Genomic DNA, 25,378 nt, shown 5'->3' with positions numbered 1-25,378 from the left:
ATTAAAAAAAAATGTTTTTATTATTTAATTTTAAAGAAAGCCCAACCAAATGGTGGTAAGGCCCGCTTTATCTGCAGCCGATCGTCGAGCAATACAACAATCAATGGGATAATGCAACCATTATCCCCATCCCTGCTGCTTAACAAATATAGGCTAGTGGGAAGATGTAAAACTTATGAGATAAAGATGACATTTTTAGACCAGAAAAAAGTAAGGATTCTATTGGTATACCTGTAGCCAATCAAAGGAATAGATATAACAGAATAGCATAGCCTAATTGTTCTTTGAAGATGTGTTTTTGTAGGTTAAATCAGTCGGTTAATAGATTTGTGTTTTAACCTTCAATAATAGTAATGATATCCATATCAATGCATAACTTCGATGTATGGCAGTGTTTTTCTTTTACTATGGCAATCAGAAAAGTTACACTTCTGAAGCTCCATGGTTACATTGTTTTTACGCTCATTTTCTGCTGATTTTTCACACACGTTCCTTATTTTCAAACTTGGCGCCTGTTAAGTGTAAAGCTATCTAACTGCATATGAAGGTCTTTTTCTTAATAGATTGAGTTCATGGGTTTTCCTAAGTTCTTAAGGTGTATATGGTTGAGTAGTCAAGCTGTCCTGGCTAAGTGGTTGGCACGCTGGTTTGAGAATTCTTTGTCCAAGGGGCGTGGGTTTGTTCCCTGGCATAGCTAGTTATTTGGTTTGTGACGGAGGTCAGTGGCATGAAGCTGTAAGCTCAGCCAGAGTCGACCCAGCTTAAATGGGTACCTGGAGAAATCTGGGGAAGGTATATAGGGAGGGTGTGCAAAAGCACAGGATGGCCGGCCCCTAGCCCCCCATTGCACTTCCTGGCTGAAGAGCCACGAAACCGAGATCAGCGCTGCTGGTTTGCACTTTAAGGGTCTAGTGCTGTCATACTTGCTACTACTTACTTACTATATGGTCAAGTAAATTCCACTTAAACAATTTAAAGCTTCGGATTTCATTAGTGTCCTTGGCACTTAAAGACATATTTTGAAAAATCTTACCTTAAAACGCACTGCCAGCAAGATAAGGTGGTGATGACCTCCTTTAGATTTCTTGCTAATGCTACTGTTTCAACTTCAGTCAGTGTTTGGTGGTGTTATACTTGTTAAATACCTAAATTTGGGCTTTTACACTGTAGGAAGGGAAATCGCTCCTATCACTCTATGTGAAAACTATGGTTGTGTCCAAAGTAACTGATTTTTTTTTGTAAAAAGAAATATATTGGATTATTGTAGAGGGTACGGCCTAATCTACTAACTTCCAATTTGGTTGGCGTTCTGGAGAGTAATCAATCACTGTTATAACACAAAACGAAACATTCTAATGAAACCGGAGAGAAATTAGCAGCTTTGTTTATTTTACTTTCTTCACACAAAACTTGTAAATTATAAACTTTCTATAGCATTATTTGTCATGTTAGATACTAAACTTGAAAATGATTTTATAGTTATATTTTCCTTTGTCAACATCCATCTTTTATCTTTTTCTATATTCAACATCTGTCTTTAATTACAAACAACCTTTGTCTTATGCTTTTTTGGCCTTGTAAATTTTTGGCGTTTTGAGTTTCGTCAGTGTTCTTTAGTAAGGACACCTAAACTGAGAACAAAGGAAATGATATGCACTATATTATACAATATTATATTATAGAAGAAAATATACATTATATTATAAAATATAAATATTATATTATAAAAGTAAATAATCACTCGACTTTGTAGATGTTTCTTTTTTTCCTACAGCAACGGGTAGTGGCCAGTCAAAGAAGAAAGCCAAGCATACTGCTGCGATGACAATTTTGGAAAAAATTAGGGCTGCAGCAGCTACAAAAGCGAAAGATGAAGCTGCAAAAAAGCTGCAAGGGTCGAACTTGTCTTTAGAGTAAGAAGTTTACCTTTCAAAGTCTTAATCTGCTTCCCAATACCTATGTAGTCTTCTTCTTCTTCTTCTCTCTCTCTCTCTCTCTCTCTCTCTCTCTCTCTCTCTCTCTCTCTCTCTCTCTCTCTCTCTCTTTCTCTCTCTTTCTCTCTCTCCTTGTGTGTCAGGAGTTGTTCTTAAAAAATTGGGACAAAATTAAACCTTTCACGTAAAGAGTGAGGTGTTGAGGAGGGAGCAACCCACCTTATATACGTAATAATTTCTGTTGGGTTTTTTTTGTTTAATTTCATATCGTTTTTTAAATAATGTCTTGAAATCCGGTTTCACCTCTATGAAAAGGGCACTCGAACTTTCAATTGCCGTATAAATGAACCCTCTGCAGCAGGGCTCTCTAGCACACTGAATCTGATGGGGTGATTTTCATTAAGAATCTTTTGCTTTTAGGGGGTGTTTTTCTCTTTTTCTGGAAATCCGGCAAGTTTTCTCGCGCTTGTAGCCTTTGATGGGTTACACTAAACTTAGTGAATCTTTTACATTTGGAATCAGCATGATGAGCCGATTCTTTTTTTTAGAATCGGCTCCGTTTCCGTTTTTTTACAGTTTCGGTTACTATTGAGCCGCGTCGCTCCCTTACTTACAGTTGGTTATGACGAACTTTTTGATAAAATCTTATTTGAAAGGACGATGAAATAAAGGCAAAATAAAATGCAGAGTGAATTAAAAGTTGTGGAGGAGGGGGCTTAATTCTGAGGGGAAGTAATCGGTAAAATTATTGAAGCATAAAATAGGTTTTTGTTTTGTCTGGGGCGCCAGAGCAACTTGTTATGTCCTTACTGCTACCCTTAAAAAATCTTTTAAAATCAATTGGAGGATTTTTATTAAGTAGTCTCCAACCGGAGACTAGTCATGGGTTACACTAAACTTAGTGAATCTTTTACATTTGGAATCAGCATGATGAGCCGATTCTTTCTTTTAGAATCGGCTCCGTTTCCGTTTTTTTACAGTTTCGGTTACTATTGAGCCGCGTCGCTCTCTTACTTACAGTTGGTTATGACGAACTTTTTGATAAAATCTTATTTGAAAGGACGATGAAATAAAGGCAAAATAAAATGCAGAGTGAATTAAAAGTTGTGGAGGAGGGGGCTTAATTCTGAGGGGAAGTAATCGGTAAAATTATTGAAGCATAAAATAGGTTTTTGTTTTGTATGGGGCGCCAGAGCAACTTGTTATGTCCTTACTGCTACCCTTAAAAAATCTTTTAAAATCAATTGGAGGATTTTTATGAAGTAGTCTCCAACCGTCTATAGTAACAAAAATGCAAGTATTAGCTATTTCTTCCCAAATTTTTACAAGTTCTTCTGTAATTCCGCATATATAGTTGTGGGCTGTTGTGTTTTTTCGGGGACTTAAAAAAAGCAGCCTCTAACCTTCTATGGTTAAACAGAAAAATTCCCAGCGTGGTGATTTATATATGTAATGGTTTATATTTTTGTTTATTATGTTGAATAAAGTTAAAATCAATGTCAAGTTTTGGAGGGGGGGGGGGGGGGGTAAATTATCATTTACTTTTTGAATGGAGTAAAAAGAAAGAAGTGGAAGATTTAGCTATAAAAACCTGAAAAATTTCAAGCTTGAGGCAAAGTTATTATTAAAAATATAGCTAAAATGAAAAAAAGAAATATTCTCATTCCCAGTTTTTAAATGGCGATCTAGGTATATGGCCGCTAATAAATTACAGACTAGTCTTAATGATTTAATTTTGGTTGAAAGTCGTCCAGTTACCAAGTTACAGGTTGCTTAAGGCAGCTTATGAAGATCTACTCTCGCAGGGAAAAAAAAGATCATGACCACTAAAAATAAAAGATTTTAGACAAAACAGGGGTTTTCTTTGTTTGGAATGAAGGTAGAGGACCAATGGATATAAATGCAAATTGGGAGAATAAGATTAAGATAGTAGTAGAGAATCAAATGATTCAAAAATGGAGTGAGGAGATAAAAAAAAAGTCAGAAACATTAAACCTTTATAAGGATGTTAAGGTGGTTTATGGGCAGGAGCTCTACTTTAAGCTGAATCTACCAGCTAGATATTTGAGATTTTGGATGCAGCTCAGGGTTAACTGCCTGCTAACTAATGCAAGGTTTATAAAATATTCTAAAGAAAGATGTTCCAATGAAGACAGATATACTTGCCCGCTATGCAGAGTTAAAGAGGATTATTTAGTGCATCGCTTAAGCCGGTGCCAGGGACTCTCTACGATAAAAGGTAAAGGATACGGCATTAGACTTTACAGTCCCTACCGGCGGTGCTGATCTCCGTTTCTTGGCCCTTCAGCCAGGAAGTGCAATGGGGGGTTGGGGGCCAGCCATCCTGTGCTTGCGCACACCCTTCCTGTTTACCTTCCCCAGATTTCTCCAGGTACCCATTTAGAGCTGGGTCGACTCTGGCTAAGCTTACAGAGTCACGCCACTGACCCCCGTCCCAACTGAAGAATTGGGTACACCGGGATTCGAACCCGCGTCCTCTCAGACAGAGGTAAGGGAAAGAATATTTGGAAATAATAAGTTGATACTTCCAGGTGTCTTAAATAGTACGTCACCTCAATTTATTTGTAGAGTAGCAAGGTATCTGGAAATTTTGTTAAATAAGAAAAATAATAATAAATAAATAAAAAAAATATCGGTATAAAGTAAATGTAATGTTACATTTTCCGAGTGTTAAGCGTTCTTTTCAATGACCTTTTTTAAGTATTAAGTACTAGTATTAGGTTAATGCAGTGTTTCATTTAAGCGTTTTATGAAGATCGCTGATCAAAGTTTATGTTATTTTGTCTTTCGTTTATGTTATTGTACTGTGTTCATGGATGTATATTTGGCTTTAAAATACACTTATCTGTCTATCTATCTATCTATTCACCCCTTTTCCAGGGTGGAACCCAATCATAAAAATCAAAATCTAATGAGAATCAGCTAAAGTAAAACAGTTCAAAATAGGGATGAAACCTTTTTATTGACAGTGAATAGATATAAAATTATTTAACTGGATATTTCGAACACATATACAATGTTCATCATCAGCAGTAAAACTAAAAGACATGAATAAAAATAAACAAAATTTATACCTAATAAACTAATTACATATAGTTTATTGCTTTTATTTTTTTTAATGCAACAGCGGAGGCATACAGGTGAATTTGGATTGAACTCAATTTATGATAATTTACTTAGGTCAAATAAAGTAAATATCACCTCACCTAAGAGCTATGACCTCTGTCCACGTAATATGTCAGATAATTCTAATGAACCGGAACCGAAAAGGTCAAAGAGATTTGCCTCCGCTGTTGCATTGAAAAAAATAAGAGCAATAAACTATATGTAATTAGTTTATTAGGTATAAATTTTGTTTATTTTTATTCATGTCTTTTAGTTTTACTGCTGATGATGAACACTGTATATGTGTTCGAAATATCCAGTTAAATAATTTTATATCTATTCACTCTCAATAAAAAGGTTTCATCCCTATTTTGAACTGTTTTACTTTCGTCATGGAAAGGCAGTGTGGTCTTCGAAGTTATCTGAATCAGCTAAAATTTGTATTTGGGAGGGGAGCGTAGCCGCCAGGCCCGCAAGACTTTCAATATAGTTTATTAACCAAAAAATGAAAGAATATTTAGTCCCTAGCACCTGTAATTTTCTCAATTACATAAACATAACCTGTTGATACCCCCCCCCTTCCTACTCGCATGAATCATAATTAAATAAAAATATATTCAAAAGAAAAAATAAAGGAATTAAGAATGGTACATTAAATTAAAAAATGGGTTGAAGGGATTTTTTGAGGGAGGAAAATAGCACACGATTCTAATTGGAGATAGATCAAAGGAAATTACAATTATCTTTTCTGTCAAAAAGCGCACTTTGTGTATTTATTATTTGAGAATTGATTCAACAGAAAAAAGAAAATAATCAGCGATTTCTGAGGGGGAGTTAATCATATAGAAAACAATTCCAACAAGAAATGTCCAAATCTTAGCTTTTCAGCAGGAGGAAGGGGGGTTGGCCGCCAAACCTGCAAGAATTTTCCAATTTAATTTTACATACTAAAAATGAAATACTATTTTTATTGCACTCATGATTTTTACAATTACATAACTCAGCTATTACACAAACATGGCATGGTTATATCCCCCCTCTTACTCGCCTGAATTATAATTAAATGAAGATAATATAATTTTAAAACCCATGTTAGAAAATAAGGTATATTTGAGAGGGTGCGAAATCTGTACGAATATTTTATGCGATAAAATAAAGCTTTATTTTCTGAAGAAGTAAGAACTTAAATCATGTGTTCTTGAATTAAGGGGGGAGAATGGGAGTATGTTAGGTTAAAAAATAAAAATATTGTTAGGTCAAGGTCAAAATTTGTTTGTTAGACGGGGCAAAACACATCCGATATTTTATCTCAACAAATTTAGATTATCTAAGTAAAGTTGTCAATCTTAGAATAGAATAGAATGAAATATGTTTATTCACTACAGTAGCTGGGGCTAACATGAGTATATCATGACACAAAAAAAAGAAGACACAAAACAAAGATCAAAAAGATAGCAACACAAAAACATTAAAGCAGCATGTGCTGCTTCAAGGTTAAAATGAGTTACAAATAAAATTAATATGCGTCAAGAGTCAATTTTCACGGTTAAAATAGTGACCGGCTACATAGAATATATTAGAATATTAAAATCATAAATGGTTGGTACATTCAAGACCACTCATAGGCAAATCCTGAAATAAACTGTATCAAACATTAAATATTCGCGGAGGTAATATTAGTAAAAATACTGAGTAAAATAAGGGACAAATGAATTGCAATATCTCTCGGTACTAGAGGCTCGTTAAGTCATTAACTGTGGACAATTTTTTTTATTTGTCGGAGTCTAGTGAATGGTCCTTCTGTAGGGGGCCTCTCAAGGTTGAGTTGTAAACCACGATAAGTTAGAGAATTTAAACAATTTAGTCCAGATCGATATGTTAATTCATGTTTATGACTATTAAGTGAATTCAAGTTGAGTTGTTTCAGTACATCATCATATGTTGAATAGTTGTGTCCAAGTATTATTTTTAAAGCTCTTTCTTGTATCATCTCAAGTCTATCTGATTGATCTTGCGTCAAACCCGGATGTCAAGTTCGACATGCATACCATGAGAAGGCTTAACATAGCTGCAGTATACAGACTTTAAAACCTCCCGACATATGTTTAGCCAACATAAACATGAACATAAAACATAAACATAAATATTACATGTAAATATTTTTATCAACATCCATTTTAAATTTGGGTTCTGGAAGTTGCGTTTTTGTTGTTGTTTTTTTGTGTGTGTGTGTGTTTGACGCGAAATAGTTATAGTAAAAAAAAAGAAACAAACATGAGATTGAATTAAAAATAGTTACTTAGTAATTTAGTAATTTGCTATTTACTAAATTAGTAAATTACTAAGTAACTATTTCTCATTCAATCTCATGTTTGTTTCTTTTCTTTCTTTTTTATTGTAACTATTTCGCGTCAAACAAAAAAAAACGTTTTGAAAAAATGGAACAAACATGAGATTGAATGAAAAACAGTTACTTAGTAATTTAGTAATTTACTATTTACTAAATAGTAAATTACTAAATAACTATTATTAAAATAGTAATTGACTGGGCAAGAGAAGTCGGAAATTGCTTTTAGGTATTAGAAAACAGGATTCATTATAAACATTGGAATTAACTAACATAAGCATTCTTTTTTGAGCTAGCTTAGGTATTAAGACACAGAAAGAAGAACCATAATGGAGGAAATCTGAAACAATAGCATTCCTTTTAAAACGTATGGGTGTTGGCTAAGCATAGGCATGTTAAAAAGGCGAATATTATTTGCCTTTTTTGTGTCTTTTTAAGTTAAATCCTCTGATAACGCCTTCAAAGCTTCAAACCTTCACCCTGTCGGGGGACCAGGCAATTATGAAATTTTTTGAAGGTGGGCAAATTAGGTTCCGAGGCATGTATACGAATAGTTGAGTGCTTCTGCCCCTCCCACCCCCGTCTTAAAATGATTAGCGTATTACGTCTTGTTCTCCTTCTCTCCTCTGTTTGTCATGTAATTTGTCTGTTTTCTGTCTTATCTCCAAAACTAAACAATCAGGCAAATGGATCATATTCAGTGCTTTGGATGGAAGAACTAGCTACTTATACTTCTTTTTATGCAAAATATTAAAAAAAATGTTTTGTTTTTTAGGTTCATCTTTTTTATATTTTCCATTTTATTAGACCCTTGTCTATATTTTGTTGGTCTTCTTTCTGCATTGAGGACGGGTGAACAGAGTTTCAGCTCAAATATTTATATTTTTCCCTTCTTTCACTTTGTTTTTCTTCCGTCCCCAGTTTTTTTCGTTCTGTCATATATAGGCAGTGTGATCTCAAATTCTATTTATAAATAATACAAAAAGAGAATCTTGAGAAATTTTCTTTCGTTTCTTTTATTTTCTATTTGCTATTTTAATACCATAACGGCTAATGCTACAATGTAATCCATTATTTCTATTATAAGTTAAAAATTTGTCTATTTTCTGTCTTAATTGAATTCGAACCCAAATAAGAACCTGTATACTTCCTTGGTTCAAAGACAAGACGAAGGTTTGAAAGAAGTTGAAATCTTTGAAGATCAAGCCGTCAAATTCAAGTGTCATCAAAAAAACACATTTAAGGTTTATCTAAGTTACCTGCAATTGTAGATGTTTTTCTTCGCCTTACGATGATGGTTTCGATGGTAACCCCATTGGGAGGCTGCAGGAACTGTGCATTGCCAAGCGTTTTTCTCCGCCAGGATATCTTATTGCCTCTGAGGTTGGACTGCCCCATGACAGGATCTTTAATATGGTGTGCATTGTGGATGTTTACAAGGAAACAGGTGGGAATTTTATTAATTTTTCTATAATAGAAATATCTGAAACTAGTTCAGAAGTATCCAAATTTTAGGCCTCGCACCCATCCAGCTTTTTCTACTTTCAAATGGCTTTTTTAAACACAAGTAGATACACCCAGAAATCTTTTTCTTAAGTATTAGAAAAAAAACATTGCTTATAGCTAAAATTCGAGAGCACCAGTGGAGAGTCTTAATGGATCATCTATCTGATTTACCAGTATTAGAGTTTACCAAAATGGGTTATTCTCATTACGGGTTTGTAGCCTTAGTTGCTCTTTGACACTAAGTTATTCCAAAATGTATATATGCTTGCTTCTTTTAGTTCTAGATAATAGTAGGGGACCTTAGGATTTTTTGTTGGAGAAGATAAGAGATCTCAAAGTGGTGAAAATAGACTGCAATGTCTCTTTAAAGCAAGATTTATGGCAAAGTTGATATGCCGCTTTTCTTATCAGAGGCAATGCTCTAGCTTTGCCTTTAGTAAAGAGCAATAATCCTTCAGTTGGTGTTATTTATTTATTATTAAATTTTTTACATAACCATTTGACTGGGAATGGTGGTCATAGAAACTTTGAATGTGTCTAATTCGATTGGAAAAATGAAAGTTCTAGTGTGTTTATTTATAGTCTAGGTGCAACCAGCCTCTAAAGGCTCCAGTCAAAGGTGCAATAAATAAGGGCCTTGCGCAGGATATCAGGGACTGCTACTACTCCTAACGACACACTGGAGCACCAAGCCACCTGAGGCTAGCGCTGCTATGCACACTCTTCCTCCATTCCACTCTATTCAAAATGTCCCTCTTTAAACCCTTCCAGGAAGTTCCCATTTCCCTTAAATATTTTTTACAGCATCCTTCCACTCCAACCGGTGACGATCTGCTTTTCGTCCTGCCCTAGACGGTTGGTCGAAAAGAACAATCTTTGGCAATCTTGGCAATCTGTCATCCCTCATTCCCATGCAATGGGGGCTGAGGGCCAACCATCCTGTGCTTTCACTCACCCTTCCTGCCTACCTTCCCCAGATTTCTCCAGGTACCCATTTAGAGCTGGGTCGACTCTGGCTGAGCTTACAGAGTCACGCCATTGACCCCCGTCCCAAACTAAATAACTGGTCACAACTGGGATTGAACCCGTGCCCCTTGGACACATAATTCCCACGCCATTGCGCCAACCACTCAGCCAGGACGGCAAAACATAGAAGTATTCACGTTCTGACTCTTTCTAGGCTCAGGGAAATCCAAAAAGCTTGCAAAACGTCAAGCAGCTATAAAGATGATTGAGACTATAAAAGATGTACCCGTGGAACAGCCTGTCATATACGATGAGGATGACGAGGTGAGTAGATGTGTTGCCAGGTAAATTGCTGAGGTGCCAGAGGAGCTACCGGCAAAAACTGGGAAGAGTCGTTGCATTTCACTTACGGGCAGGTTTTGTCATTTCATTGACTTTTCTCAAAAACAATAAATACTGTACTCTTGGTACGTATGTGGGGATACATTTCGGTGGGTGGGGAGCTGTAATTTTGTCAAACTTCTACGAAAACCAGTAAACTCCTTTTCAGACGCAATATTGTGACATACTTGGAATGATAAGGATAGTGAGGGGGTAGAGGTGCTGATAGGTAAAACGGGGTGAGAAGACTTCCTGCCAAAAATCGGAAGAGCCAATCCTTTTCAGACGCAATGCTACGACATACCTGTCATGTTCAATTATTTGTGTTCAGTTCAATTGAAGCAGGCAATCTATGAGATCAGTCTTACGTATATAGATATCATGTAAATATTTTATCTTCTTTTCTTTATTTGCAGTACTTTGCTCTCATAGTTCACGTAATTTGAGCATTGAATTTGTTAAATGGGATGTTTTGTGCTATTATTTTCGACGCTCTGTTTTTTTATTTAGTGGCTGTAGACAGTGAGCTGGGAGCACCTTTGATCTTCCTCTTCTCTGTAACAACTCTAGAATGGAGAAGTGTAAGTCTGTCTGTGTTTGGGGGTAGGGGGGGTTAAGCGGAGTTGGCTGTGGTCTGAATTCAACTTAACTCAACTTAACAGTATTGTAATTGGATATAATTGAACAAAAACAATAAATATTTCATTAGTATTCATCTTGTGCAGAGCGACTGGTTTCCTATAGTAATCCAGGAAATTGAGAAATTGACTGTCGGGAAAGTTTATCTATTTAATTGTCGTCAGGAATTGTGTTAAATTTCGCACAAATGACTTTTTTAGTATATTGAAACTATAAAAATGTTTTTTTTTTTTTTCGCATTTAAGCTATAGAAAGCGAATGAAAACTAAACAATAAAACGTATTTATTGAGAGATGTGGGGCTAAATTTTCACTCTTAGGTTAAGAATTGAGAAGTGCCTTACTTGTTAAACACCTTTGATCCTCAGTTTATAGATTATGAGCAAGCATTCGATTCTGTTGATAGAAGAGCTTTAGCAAAGATCTTACCCAGAAAAATGCATTAAGGCGATTAATGTTATGTAAAAGAATAATGCTGCTGTTGTTAAGGTGGGAAATGAGGTTAGCAGCTGGTTTTGTATTAAATCAGGAGTTAAGCAGGGTGGTGTTCTATCCCCCTTTATATGGTTTATTTTGATGGACTTAATCTTAAGAAATACAGGGAAGACAATGGACGACCACGGAATCAAATGGGGAAGAAAAACTCCTGGGCTTAGATTATGCTGATAACTTAAGCATACTAGATGAAAGTGTGAGCAAAATGAATGAAGTTTTAGAGGTTTTGCGAGTTCAGGGTGCTGGAATAGGTTTGAAGATTAATGTTAAAAAGAAGATCAAAAGATGACTTTGGGTAACGAAAAATCGATCAGGTTGGCAACTTCACTTACCTGGGTAGTGTTATTAGTAAAGACGGTGGGAGTGGTGAAGATGTTAAAAGTAGAACACCCAAGGCTCAGGGTGTCATTTCACAGTTAAAAAAAAGTTTGGAAGTCTAGGAAGATTAGTCTTCAAACCCAGATTAGATTATTGGAAGATACAGTAATGACAATGGTCAAATGTGGCTCTGAAGGATGGGCGCTCCGAAAAGCGGATGAAGATTTACTAGCTGTTATCCAGAGAAATTGCTTACGGATCGTTCTGGTACCCGGCTGACTGACCGTATTTCAAACAGTAGGCTCTACGAAAGATTTTATTCAATTCCGCTTTCCAGGGCTATAATGAAAGAAAGGTTGAGATGGCTAAGGCACGTTCTGCGGGTGATGAATGGCAGATTGCCCTTTTCGGCCAACCGTCTAGGGCCAGACATAAAGCAGGTCGTCCTCGTCTGATGCGGGAGGACGTCATAAAGAAAAATTTGAAGGAAATGGGAACTTCCTGGGAGGGTTTAAAGAGGGAGGCTTTGAATAGATTAGAATTGAGGAGGAGCGTGCGTAGCTGTGTTGGCCTCAGGCAGTTTGGTGTTGTGGTGAGTTGTTAGTAGTAGTAGTTGTAGATGTGGGGCCTCTATCCACCTAGATTGGTAATGTACACCTCACACTTCAACATATACTAAGAATTTGGGTAATTCTTTAACCTGTTTAGGTCTGGAAAAAAAAGTTCCTTTTAGGTGAACTCTTAGCATACGTTGAAGTATGGTATCTAGATTTACCAATCTTTAGCAGATAGAGGCCGCACGCCACTCAATAGTCCTTATATTCAAAATCAGAACTGATTGAAGCTTGAAGCGAGCAAGTATTATCAACTATTCAACGGTAGTTGATGTCCCCTTGAGCCCCTTCCCCCAATGAAGCCTAGTGTGCTAGAATTTTCCTTTTACTTAAAGGAGTCTGATCATACCGACGCAGGGACCTTAGTAGTCAAGAAGCGTCGTTAATTCTTAAATAAATGTATAGTCACGGCAAGTGCGGGTCGAAGTGGAAACTGATGTCATTACCCACTTTCTAACACTTTCTAACTTACCCACTTTCTAAAAGGTTGGGTCTTTTAAGGTCAGGCTTAAAGTAGGGATTTTAGTTTAAGTAAGTGAAAAACGATCGGTGTCACATTTTGGATGTGAGATTCAAATAGCATATTTTACCAGCTGATTTTTAACCTAAAGTAACTGAATATGTATTTATTTTGTTGCTATAATGATTGGTTGGAATAACCTTGGTAATTTGGTCAGTTTTGTTCTCTTTTTTCCATTATTTTTAGTTCTACTTATCTAATTTTGTCTGGATTTCTTGTTCGTATTCTTTTTGTTATCGTCTAAACTGAAGACATTCTTTGATATAGGCCAAAATCTTGGTGTTTTTCTGCTTTTTTGTGGGGGGAGGGGTCTTCTATTCGTTTTTTTTTTTCGAAAATGGGATTCTTTTGATGTTGCTGTTGTGGGGTTTTTTCTGTTGTAATGAGTTTTTAGCTGAAGGAATGACTGGTATTAACTGAGGAATAAAAAATGATGATCTAAATTGGTACATGAAAAACATGGGGTCATACAAATTTCAGTCCAAGGAAACTAGACACTTTCTAACTTTAGAATAAAAAACTACTAGCGCCACTAAAAGCATAGTGCTGCCCAGTAGAACTGGAGTTTTTTAAGTATTGTATCAGATTAACGACGCTTCTTGACTACTAAGGTCCCTGCGTCGGCCCTGCAGTGTATTTCTGCTGCATGATTCGATCTCTGGGTCCCGTATTACCAAGCTGAGGTCAAACCCACTGCGCCACCACAGGACGGTAGAACTGGAGTAATTCAAAGCGAAATTCAATAGGTGGAAAATCGGTTTTCAAACTGTCGTTTGCTTATTTTAATATAATTAAAATTTTATTTGCTTATGATTAAACTTTTAATTAAACTTATAATTTATAATTTTAAACTTATAATTATAATTTTTGTAATTAAACTTTTATTTGCTTTATTTTATTTAATATAATTAAATTTTATTTGCTTATGCGTGTGCAGACAGTATACTAAATAAATATTTATTGTTCTCTTTTGCTAAAGCGGGTATTTTTTTTTCGTCTGAGGATAGAGATAAATAAAACAACTACATCCAAAGCTTTATTTAAGGTTTCGGAATTCGCTTTAGGATTTAAATGCTAGATGGCGTTGGCTTTTTTTTCTCTCTGATACGCACCTGAATTTTAACCCTTATGGGTTTCTTTGTCAAGTTGACTGTCTCCTGAAGGAAAATCTCTTTCCATCATTAAATGACGGAATTCAATATAATGAAGCTAGGAACAAAATCTGTTCGAAAATTACCAGTTATATTCAACTGTGACTTTCAGTTTAATTGTAATCTTGTTAGTCTACAGGTTTCTTGAAACTTTTCATCCGTATAGTCTAGAGGCTTAGCCAGAGTTCTATTTTAAAAAAGAAGGCTTTAATCTTGTAGAAATCTTCCTTGCGTTGTTTGGGATGAATACAAGGAAGGTAAGACAAAACGAACGTAGCTGAGGTTTATTTAAGATTGTCTTTTCAAATAAACGATAGAAGATAATAAAATGCTTTTTCATTGTCTTCTGTCGGTATGATTAATGTTGATACATAAGGGCGAAATCTGTTTTTCTAGGTCTGATTAGTTGAACACTTTTGAAGTAGACATATTTTTTTTTTAATTGGTCTCTTAGACCTCGTCGTCAACGTTACAAATTCAATGATGTTATGAAAACAAAAATTCAGTGATGGTATAAAAAAGTTCCGTGGCAAAATTGATCCGCCCCATTTATTATTGAGAGGCCACTAAAATGCAGTTGCCAATCCATTCTTCTTTGTCCCTCGTACCCTAGTAAAAACATAACGAAAGCTTTTAAGAACCTCTGTCGCTTTTGAAAGAAGAATTAGCCGGGTAATCACATCTCTGAACACGAAATCCTATCATACCTCCCTCCCCCTAGATTTGAAAAGTACAGTTTGCCCCCCTTTCCTACATTCTTTTGAAATGACGCTCCTATTTAGAAGCATAAGCATTTGGCAACTAAAAAACGAAATTGGCAGTTCCCCCCCCCCCCCCTAGATTTCGAAAAATCACTTTTTTGGTCTTTCCATTCAAAAATACTAAAAAAAAAACTTCGAAGTTCCTCCTTGTGTGCAGGTATTATCCAAGCATTTGGTAAATCGTGTCAAAAACCGTTAGACCTACAACGTTGGACCGAAACGTTAGTCCTACAACATTCTCCTCTAATCACAAAGTTCTATTTAAAGTCCTTGGCTTCGAATATCTTAATTTTGTCGTAGTCGCTGTTTTTCACTAAAATTCGTCTCCCTGAAAAATTTTAGCATTTTTTGCTGAATTGTCACGATTGAAAGTGTAAGCTCTCACGAGGACGTAGTCCCAAATTGTTGTGTGCATGCTTGTCATTACTATAGGCTGTTTTTGTAACTGTTAATGGGTATGAAGAAATACTATGATTTACCTTTCAGGTGGCAAATAAGATATTTGATCGCCACTCAAAATCTCACAAATTGGCTGATAGTCATTTAAAGATATCACAGTTCCATCGTGCTATGAAAAATGCCACTGGAGAAATGATTGAATCTTTGCAAGTATGTATTTATGTAATTTTTTTGTAGTGTCTCGTTATATGATAATACCAATAATATGATAATTGTACTTAAATCATTTCTACAACAAGTATTTATCACTTACAATATTGAAAATGGCTGAGTGAAATAAAGAAGGAATAAAAGAAGAATACCCTGCAAAAACTAAAGATTAATGCCGTGGCAATGACTGAACAACCATTAGTGCAAAGGTAACAACTAAATAGAATTAAAAAACACTAAACAACGAGATAATGTTGGCCCAGTTGTAGGTAGTGATCAGTGGCAAGTTCGCGTTGATGATGGTAGAAAACAGGCATAGTATCAGCAGCATCAAACTGAGTCATTATTTTTCTAACCAGATAAGAGCATGGCAAATGATGACGAGACATGCAGTATTGGAAATTACAAACACAAATTAAGTTACGATTGCTTTCCCGAAAGAAAGGATAAAGCCAATGCACAAAAAGTACAGCAAGATCTTCGAACGTTTAATAATGTTCAGTTTGAATGTATTCATCAGAACGCTACGTTGGTACGGGCATCTCCTTCGCATGCCCCCCGACACTACCGCACGAATGATTATCGACTTTGATCCCGTGCTGCGTGGCGGGAAACGCCCAAGAGGTCGGTCCCCAACCAGATGGAAGGACACGGCAGGTGCCTTCTTAGCAATGACAAATATTCAGGAGAATGCCCACATCCTTGCAAGAGACTGGTCCAAATGCATGCGCCGTGTAGCATCACTCTCGACGCCGGAAGCATTTCGGCAGGAGCATTAAGTTAAGTCAAGCCCTCAGTTTATAAAAATCTTTGTATAACCGGTTTGCAAATTTTTCTTCTAAATTTTATCAATAATAAATCATGGGAGCTGATCCTTAGCCCTCCCTCCATGGCCTGACCCCACCTCCCCAAATAAAAAACTCATTAACGATATTTTCTTCCAAAAATCATGCGAGCTAACCCCTGGGTGTCCCTCAATGGCCCGACCCCCCCCCCCCCCCCAAAAAAAAAAAAAATAAGTAAAAACTCATTAACCATTCCGTATTCTAAAAATAACTGGAGCTGACCCTAGGCCCTGGCTCCAAGGGCCTACCCCCCCCCCCCCCCCAAAAAAAAGATATCATTAACGACTTTTATTCTAAAAATTATGGGAGCTGGTCCTTGGCCCTCCCTCCATGGCCCCCCAAAAAAGGAAATACTTATTAACGATTCTTTAATCTAAAAATCACGAGAGCTGACCGATGGCCCGACCTCCCCCCCCCTTCAACAAAAAAAAGAGAAAAACTTGTCAACGATTCTGTATTATAAAATCATGTGAGGCGACCCCTGGTCCTAGCTCCATGGGCTGACCCCTCCCCCAAAAAAAGGAAAAACTTATTGACAATTTTTATTCTAAAAATTATGGGAGCTCACCTCTGGCCCTTGCTCCAAGCCCCCCTCCAAAAAAATAAAGAAAAAGTCATTAACGATTTTTATTCTAAAATTATGGGAGCTCACTCCTGGCCCTCCCTCCATGGCCCCCCAAAATAAGGAAAAATTTATTAACGATTCTTTAATCTAAAAATCATGTGAGCTGACCTCTGGCCCTCCCTCCATGGCCTGATCCCCCCCAAAAAAAGTAACTTATTAACGATATTTTATTCCAAAAGTAATGGGATCTGACCCCTGGCCCTTGCTCGATGGGAAGGCCCTTCCTCTTTTGGAAAATCGTTGATAAAAACTGATACACAGGTGCCCCAAAAAAAAGACTAGATAACTTGACCTGTAAGGAATATAATGGGTCCTTTAAATGGAACTAACTTGAGTCAAAGGTTTTAAAATAGTTTTTTACAGTTTGCCCCCCTTTCCTACATTCTTTTGAAATGCCGATCCTATTTAGAAGCATAAGCATTTGGCAATTAAAAAACAAAGTTGGTAATTTCACCCCCTCCCCCCTAGATTTCGAAAAATGACTTTTTTGGTCTTTCCATTCAAAAATACTAAAAAAAAAAAAAAACTTCGAAGTTCCTCCTTGTGTGCAGGCATTATCCAAGCATTTGGTAAATCGTGTCAAAAACCGTTAGACCTACAACGTTGGACCGAAACGTTAGTCCTACAACATTCTCCTCTAATCGCAAAGTTCTTTTGACGTCCTTGGCTTAGAATATCTTAATTTTGTCTTAGTCGATGTTTTTCACTAAAATTCGTCTCTATCTCCTTTATTTCTCCTTTTTTATATCTCCTTTTTGAAGCAGACTCTGAATTCAGCAATTTTCTGTACATATAGCTCCACAATTGTGGTGCACAAGTCTCATGAATCAAAAGAGATCTGGTCTATGAAGACGATTAACCCCTTTGAAAGACTGTCTGATACATAATGCTTTCAAGTATAAATTTACAATAAATATAATTGTAAATAATAAGCTTTAATTATAAGCATCGTGGAATATAGATTAATTAAATATAAATTCTGCTAATATAAAGCAAATAATTAGCCCATGATCAGTCTATACAGTGTGACAGGCTGAGGTCCATTTGATTATCCGTGATTAGACCCGTATTATATATAGCCTAAACATCCCCTATTCAAACTTCTAGGCCTATTTTGTATCTTCTGAAATATAGATTCTAAATTGGCTAATTCTAAGAGCAATTGTTTTGTTTTTCAGTCCCTAAGTATTGGAGATAAGAAAATCAATTACAAAGAGCTATTGAAAAAGGTGGCTGGAGAGCAGAAACTTGATCTCAACTATATGGAAATCGAGGAAAAATCTTTTTCTGGTTGGTAGTTCAAAAGTATTTATTGTTTGTAATAATTGTCTTACTATTATATGTACTATGATCTTTTTTACTAAAACACGCATGTGTGATCTGTCTTTTGGCAAAAAATGCGAAATTCCACATTTTTGTAGATAGGAGCTTGAAACTTTCACATTAGGGTTCTCCGATGCACTGAATCTGATGGTGTGATTTTGTTAAGATTGTATGACTTTTAGGGGGTATTTCCCCCTATTTTTTAAAACAAGGCAAATTTTCTAAGGCTTGTAACTTTTGATGGGTAAGACGAAATTTCATAAAACTTATATAGTTAAAATCAGCATTAAAATGCAATTCGTTTGATGTAACTATTGGCATCAAAATTTAATTTTTTACAGTTTTGGTTACTATTGAGCCAGGTTGCTCCTTAGTACAGTCCGTTACCACGAACTGTTTGATTCTCTTTTACTATCTATCATGGCTAACAGGTTACTAATATCTTATGATTTCATCTTATGTGAATTTCATGTCATTAGAGCTGTTCTAAGCCAGCTATGGTCTTAATCGTTTGCATAATACGTTTCAAATCATTGGCCAAGTCTGAAAATAAAACAAAATATTTTTCGGAAATTTGTGTGTATATGGTGGTATGTGTTTTTGTTTTCTTAATTGCGAAAAAATTAGATAATAGTCTGTTCTCTTAGTAGGGAGGGGAGTATTTTAAGGGGAAGGGAGTACTGTAAACTTTTAAGCACTCTTCTTAGTCCTAATCTTGTTAAGAATTCGCTTTTATTTAAGTCTCTGGTTTTGTTTTATTTAAGTCTCTGGCAAATATAAAAAAAAGACTTTTATTCTGTAATTCAAATAAGAAGTGCTATAAAAAAAGAAATAGAATTTACGAACGGTCGTCCCCCCTCCCCTCTTCAACATTAGTAGGTTCCTGGCTCTTCCTTCCCATCCTTTCCAAATTTGTAAATGGAATGCTTGTGGGAAATTATTTCTCTTAACTCTTTTCCATTTTTAGATTTACATATGTTTTTATCTCTGTTCAAAATATACTTCATTGGCTGCTCTGTGGATTTACGCTACCCTTCTTTGTCTCTCTTGATAACTATCAATTATAGTGGTATTTCAATGACCATAAAATTTTGCAATTTATCCTAAAATTTAGGCGAATACCATGAGAAATTCAGGGATAAGGGTCTCAGTACCCCTCCCAGTGATATCGTCACGTAAACTATTCTTTCCTAATTATTGTAGAAAGCCATGCAAAATTTCTCTTTTTAAAATCGTATTTATGCTTCGTGTTACTTTTGTTTGCTCAGCAGTTTTTTCATAGTCTGTATAGTCAGTCGGCACAGTTCATTGAATAAGCTACTAAAGAGCATTGTTTTTTGCAGTTTTTATTGGCTTTTCTGAGCTCCTCATAAAGAATAAATGATCGTATACAGTTAAAACGTGTACGTAATCGATCGCAAATGGTGAAATCTATTGCTCTTTTCTAGTGGCGAAACCGATTTCTGGGTCAAGGGGGAGGTGGGTGGATGATGTTTGAGCACTTAACTTTAATGTACCAAATAATATCCTTGTGTGGCTTACTGCCCGATTCTTTTGGTGTCGGTATCATCACTCCAGTTATCGAAAAGGGAAAAGACCCATCTCAGTGCATTTCGCGTGGGCCAATTATTGTTGCTCCGATTTCTCGTTCAAATTTTTGAAATACTACTTATTGATGAGATAAACCGAGTGTGTTACACGCCCAGCTGCCAATTTGGGCTCAATAAGGGCAATAGTAGGTAAAAAGTGCACCATATTATGTGCAATGTCCTTCTGGAATCTAATCGAATTGATGAATCTATTTTTATTGTTGGTTTAGATGTAAGTCGAGCGTTCGACTTTGGTCTTTATAGCCAATTTCTGCTGGTCTTGACTAGTCCGGTAGTCGGTATTCCTTACTTTCCGTAATCAGGAACTCGCTGTGAACATTAAGATTAGTTTATTGAGTGGGATAAAAACTTCTACTATTATTCCAGTCCGAATTGGGATTCGTAAAGGAGCTGTCTTTTCGTCACCTCTTTATAATAATAGTGTAGTTAAGGCTTAGCGTGTGGTTAAACCGAGCTTTCTGTATCTTGGTCAAGATCTGTCTTTATTGAATTATGCCAACGATTTTTTGTATTTAAGTTGTTCTTTTTCCCGTTTTGAAGCAGTTTTGTGGTGTTTAAGAGCTTTTATGAAAAAATCGGTGTGTCTTTCAACGAGACTTAAATAGAGTTTATTGTCCGTTTAAGTTTATTGTTTATATATCTTTTGAGCTCAATGATTCACTGCACAAACTGCACAAGATTCTAATTCAAGCTGAATATATCTTTTGAGCTCAATGATTGACTGCACAAACTGCTCAAGATTCTAATTCAAGATTCAAATCGTAAAAGAAGCGTTTCTGCCCCTGAAGTAAAACTTTGTAACAAGATAATAAAATATTCTTCAACTGTATTGCATCTTGGTCTACCTGTGAGCTCTAACGTTAAGTCGACACGTCTTTTTTTAATAGATAATTTTACTAGTTAAATCCTAAAATATTACGGTAGGATTATATTTGCGGAAGCTACATATAGTCGACAGATTAGGGCCCTGCTATTTTCCGTGATGGTCGCATCACGTGTGTGATGCTTTGCGATATATATATATATATATATATATATATATATATATATATATATATATATATGTATATATATATATATATATATATATATATATATATAGTGTCCGAAATTCCTTTTTCTCTGCTTAGATTCAGTCACCTTTGTCAGTCTTATGCAAGGTTTGATGGTAAAAGTTAAATTTAGGTAATTTTGGGTTAAATTAGATTATAAATCTTAGAAATGAGTTAAAAACCTAGCCTGTCACCATCAAACCTTGCATAAAACCAAAAAAGTTGACCAAAAAATCCAAGGAGAAAAAAAGAAATTTCGGACATTCACCAGTGAATGTTGACGTTCTCCAATTTCAGTTTTTCACGGTATCATATATATTATCTAACATGAATTGTCGCTCTAGCTACCTCTCTAAACTTTTACATTAGTCTGATCTAATTTTCGGTTGTTTCCCAAAACGCAGTTTCATTGAGGTGAACCGGGAAAATGACAATAAACAATAAACAACAATAAACAATAAAAATGACAATAAACATGTTCAACTGTCTAGTTTTCCTAATATTGGCGTATTATTTTCGAATTTCCAGAGTGGGATTCACCAATTGTACCGTTGTGCATTAACGAGCTGTTAGCTTGTGCTCTGTTTTTTGTTGTTGTTTTTTTTTTGGGGGGGGGGGGGGGGGGGGGTATGCAACTATGGCTAGTTGTCTTTAATTACTATCATATTATCAAAAAGGCAAAGATTGTTATATGATTTTCTCGCTCGAGAGGAGAAGGAGTTCTAGTCCCCTCCTCCCTGCCCTCCTGAGGATATACAAATATTCTGAATTGAGCAACATTAAATTCCTCTTCTAATAGTTTTATTTCCATTACAGGTCAGTATCAGTCTTTGCTACTTATGTCTGCAGCTCCTGTGGCAGTGTGCTTCGGTACTGGTGAATTCCTCTTCTAATAGTTTTATTTCCATTATAGGTCAATATCAGTCTTTGCTACTTATGTCTGCAGCTCCTGTGGCAGTGTGCTTCGGTACTGGTGAATCTGTGAGTGGCGCAGAAGAAGCTGCTGCTCTTAATGCTTTGGTTTACCTCAAAACTATGACCAAAAAGTGAAGCAGAATTCATCTTTGATCTTGTTGGCGTATAACCTTGATTGAATGTTTATTTTCCTCATCAGTTCTTTTGTAATTATCTACCTTTGGTATTTTTGAAGGCCATTGCATTTCATACCGAGTGGACAGTTTTTATTAAAGATTCCTAACAACAAAATTCTTTTAAATTATTGCTTGGCAATTCCGGAAGTATAAACAGATTTTTTTTCTAAAAAATGGAAGGGGGGATTCTAATTGTAAAAAAAAACATCAATAGTAAAATAGAGAACAAGGGAAGAAATAGGAACAAAATAAGTGATTATAAATGACTCCAAATTTTTAGGCAATGGAAGATTCTTAATAGTGAAAAAACTGTTACTTTTGTTGATACTAGTAAAAGCTTGTACTTGAATGAAGGAGTGTCATTATCTGATGGTCTGGCGACAAAAAAAACGCCTAAGGACAGCACAATATCGAGGGAAGAGTCGAGGGGATGGGGAGCAGTTTAGTAATTAATGGCTAGGAATGTCAAATAAAAGCACAATACACCATCTATGTGGAAAAAAATGTCCTAAAAAACACAAATAATAAATACTTGTTGTCAAATAGGGGTTTTTAGAGAAATACCACAGCCTAAATGGGTAAGATTGTCACGTCCATTTTTAGAAAAAGTGTTCTATGTGTTTCCATTAAAATTTTCTCATAGCGCTTGAATTAAGCCTTCATCTTCTTATTTTAAAATTTTAGGTCAGTTTTGTCAAATGAAAGCTATTTGGTATTTGGTTCATTCAAATAATGAAACTTCAAGTCACGTCATGTCAAGACACGTCAAATAAAATGAAGCAAATTACTTTCAGACGTATATTATAATTAATCAACATATTCTCTAGACGTAAACCAATTATATATAATTTTGTTATCAGTCTATATTGTTTCCTTCAGAAAAAAGCATGGACAAGAAATATACCAAAGAAAGAGTTCTAGGTCTTATACATTGGCTAAATCCTGATTTATCATAGCATATGATATAGAATTCAGAAAAATCTGTTTTCAATTTGAGGAGGAAAATCCACTCATCTAGAATTTTACAAAAAATCCTCCAGTCATCCTTGAGATTTTTTTTTTCTCCTAATTGAACTAAGCTACTTTCAATATAACCAGACTATTGTTAATATACTGTTAACAATAGCCTGAAGTGTTGGCTCTTGTTTAATACTCAGAAGGAAATAGTGTCAAATTCTGAAAACTACGCTAAAATTCTAAAATGCATAGTTATATCATTCCTAAAAGGGCTTCATTTCACTTTATCCCCACCCCCCTCTAATGTGCAAATATATATATCCTATATTGTATATTCTCCATGAATTTTCTGTAGCGTGCTTATAAAATATTGTAAATATAGAGCTTCACATTCTTTGCACAATCAAACTAACAAAGAATGGAGAAAAACGCAATTAATGGTAATTTTCTTCGCCTCTATGAGTTGTTTTGTTGAGGAAGCACAATTTAAAACAAAATAAAATAAGACACTCATAGGGTCCTCCTTCTTGCTGCGTACAGTACTCACTAGACCTTATTGATTAATTATCCTTAATCAAATTTACTTTAACAAAATATTCATCTGTTCAGTATGAAATGGATTCAGGATCTAACACTGATTAATAAATAAATAATTATAAAAATCTGGACTTCATAATAAATCCGAAAAAGGAAAAATAATGCATCTTAATATCTATAAAGCCTTTAAAAAAAAAAATTATATCTTTATGCCCCTTATATGAGGGTACGTGGCTTATTTCATTTAATTTATACATCGCTATCTGAAAAAAAAGGGAAAAACTCAGGATTTGACGCCCTGTAAAGTTTAGATAAAAAGCCGGGTAAGGCATTAAAGCAGTTCAGGCACTAATCTTGGTGGAAGGCGTTTAATGTGAGTCCTCAAAAAAATTTGCTTGTGGTATTTGCTGCTGGTATTCAAAAGTACAAGAATAAAACCGTTATAATAAATAAGCGCTTCTATATATTTGTATAGACTGCTTTTTCCTTATGTTTGTAGCGTTATAACTAGTATAATCAGTTGTACTAATCCACTTAATTATTATATAATATCAATAATGCTGAATTACTAATTAAATTGGGTCACTGTTTGTAGACTTAAGCACATGGATTACCCGTATATTAGTGGATAGATATCAGGATTATGATGATAGATGTAGTAAGTTTTGTTTCAATTAATAAACGTGTTCTTATTCATCTTTTTCTTCTTGAGTAAGGCTGTGTTGTGGTTTTAGGATTTTTTTTTTAAGAGTTGGTTATTACCCGTATATTTTAATTAGGTTTTAGTGTATCCAAATTAACTTGCCCACTTGAATTGATACAATTTATTATAGACAACAACAAGGCCTATCTAACTACCTTTTGCTCCAAACGGTCTAAATGTGAAAGGATTGACTAGTTTGAATATATGTAAAAATACATGCAACATAACTACATAATACCAATTATCTTTGCTGATTTTCCATTTTCAGCTGGTGTAAAACGGGGGCTGCCTCGGCCCCTACCCTAATTAAGTGCTCTTTGCCTCCTTCTTTAGTTGTCATTTTAGTACCACTAGGACAATCGACCATTTTCTCTCTTAAGATCTATCGCTACTAAGTAGACAGTATTTAAGCTCACATTAGCTTTGGACATTCAGGCCTTGCATTTGATTTACTAGTGGTTCTAATGACGCTAATTTTGATGGACCTATCCCATGATTGACTTGTCAACTCTTCTAAATTAATAAAATTATGTTCATAGTTGTATATTTAAACATTTAACCTTTTCTTGTATTTTCGTCTTATTCTCGTTAGATCTAACATTCTGATACTTTTTGCCTAGAGCCTCTCTTCTACTAACCTTAAAACTTTTTTGCTAGGACTCCTTGTTGTTATTGTTGCTGGTAAGAGGGCGTATACGAGCAATATAACACGCTCTTGACGCACGTGGCCTTTGTTCCTCTCTTTACATTACACTTTTCTCATAGGGGTTTGACTGAAAACATCGTACAGAGAGTATGTGCAATTTTTCCCTCTATTATTTTCTTTCGCTTCTAAATTCCCCAAATACAGCTTTATCTCATGACTGTGTTATTTCCACACAAACATTTCCACTTATCAGAATCGAAAATAAAAATAAAATACATCCAATATTAACAAACGCCGTTCGTCATTCTTTTGTTAAGTTGGTTTCATCGTCGTCTACTTCTTCACAAATAATATTGCTAGAATCATTCTATCCATTTTCTAGACTGTCAAATTCTTACCTCTCCAATTTCATATCTTGCTTTTATCGACTTTTTCTCTTGATTTTTCTCCCTGGCATCTACATGGCTAAGACATGTTCTGCGAATGAAAGATGACAGATAGCCGAAGAATGTTCTTATTGGCCAACCTATTCAAATAGGAAGATTTTGGTTGGGATGAGGGAGGAGCCTGCATAGCTGTATTGGCCTCAAACGACGTATTCCTAGAATGAGCTATCGGTAGTA

General features: G+C 35.5%; 1 protein-coding gene across 1 annotated transcript in view; it reads left to right on the top strand.

The window, feature by feature from the left end:
• LOC136029861 (RISC-loading complex subunit tarbp2-like) overlaps positions 1–24,102 on the top strand; it is a 33,449-nt gene extending 9,347 nt beyond the window's left edge. The window contains exons 3-8 of the mRNA XM_065708318.1: positions 1,775–1,913; positions 8,679–8,854; positions 10,094–10,203; positions 15,244–15,366; positions 18,015–18,126; positions 21,735–24,102. Of these exons, the coding sequence (XP_065564390.1) occupies positions 1,775–1,913; positions 8,679–8,854; positions 10,094–10,203; positions 15,244–15,366; positions 18,015–18,126; positions 21,735–21,871 (797 nt within the window). The 3' untranslated portion in view covers positions 21,872–24,102. The remainder of the gene's footprint in view (positions 1–1,774; positions 1,914–8,678; positions 8,855–10,093; positions 10,204–15,243; positions 15,367–18,014; positions 18,127–21,734) is intronic.
• The last annotated feature ends 1,276 nt before the right edge of the window (positions 24,103–25,378 follow it).

This window comes from Artemia franciscana, chromosome 8, assembly GCF_032884065.1.
Source record: "Artemia franciscana chromosome 8, ASM3288406v1, whole genome shotgun sequence".
Classification (NCBI taxonomy): domain Eukaryota; kingdom Metazoa; phylum Arthropoda; class Branchiopoda; order Anostraca; family Artemiidae; genus Artemia; species Artemia franciscana.
The sequence above is the reverse complement of the archived record's forward strand: the minus strand, read 5'-3'. Positions and strand labels throughout refer to the sequence as shown.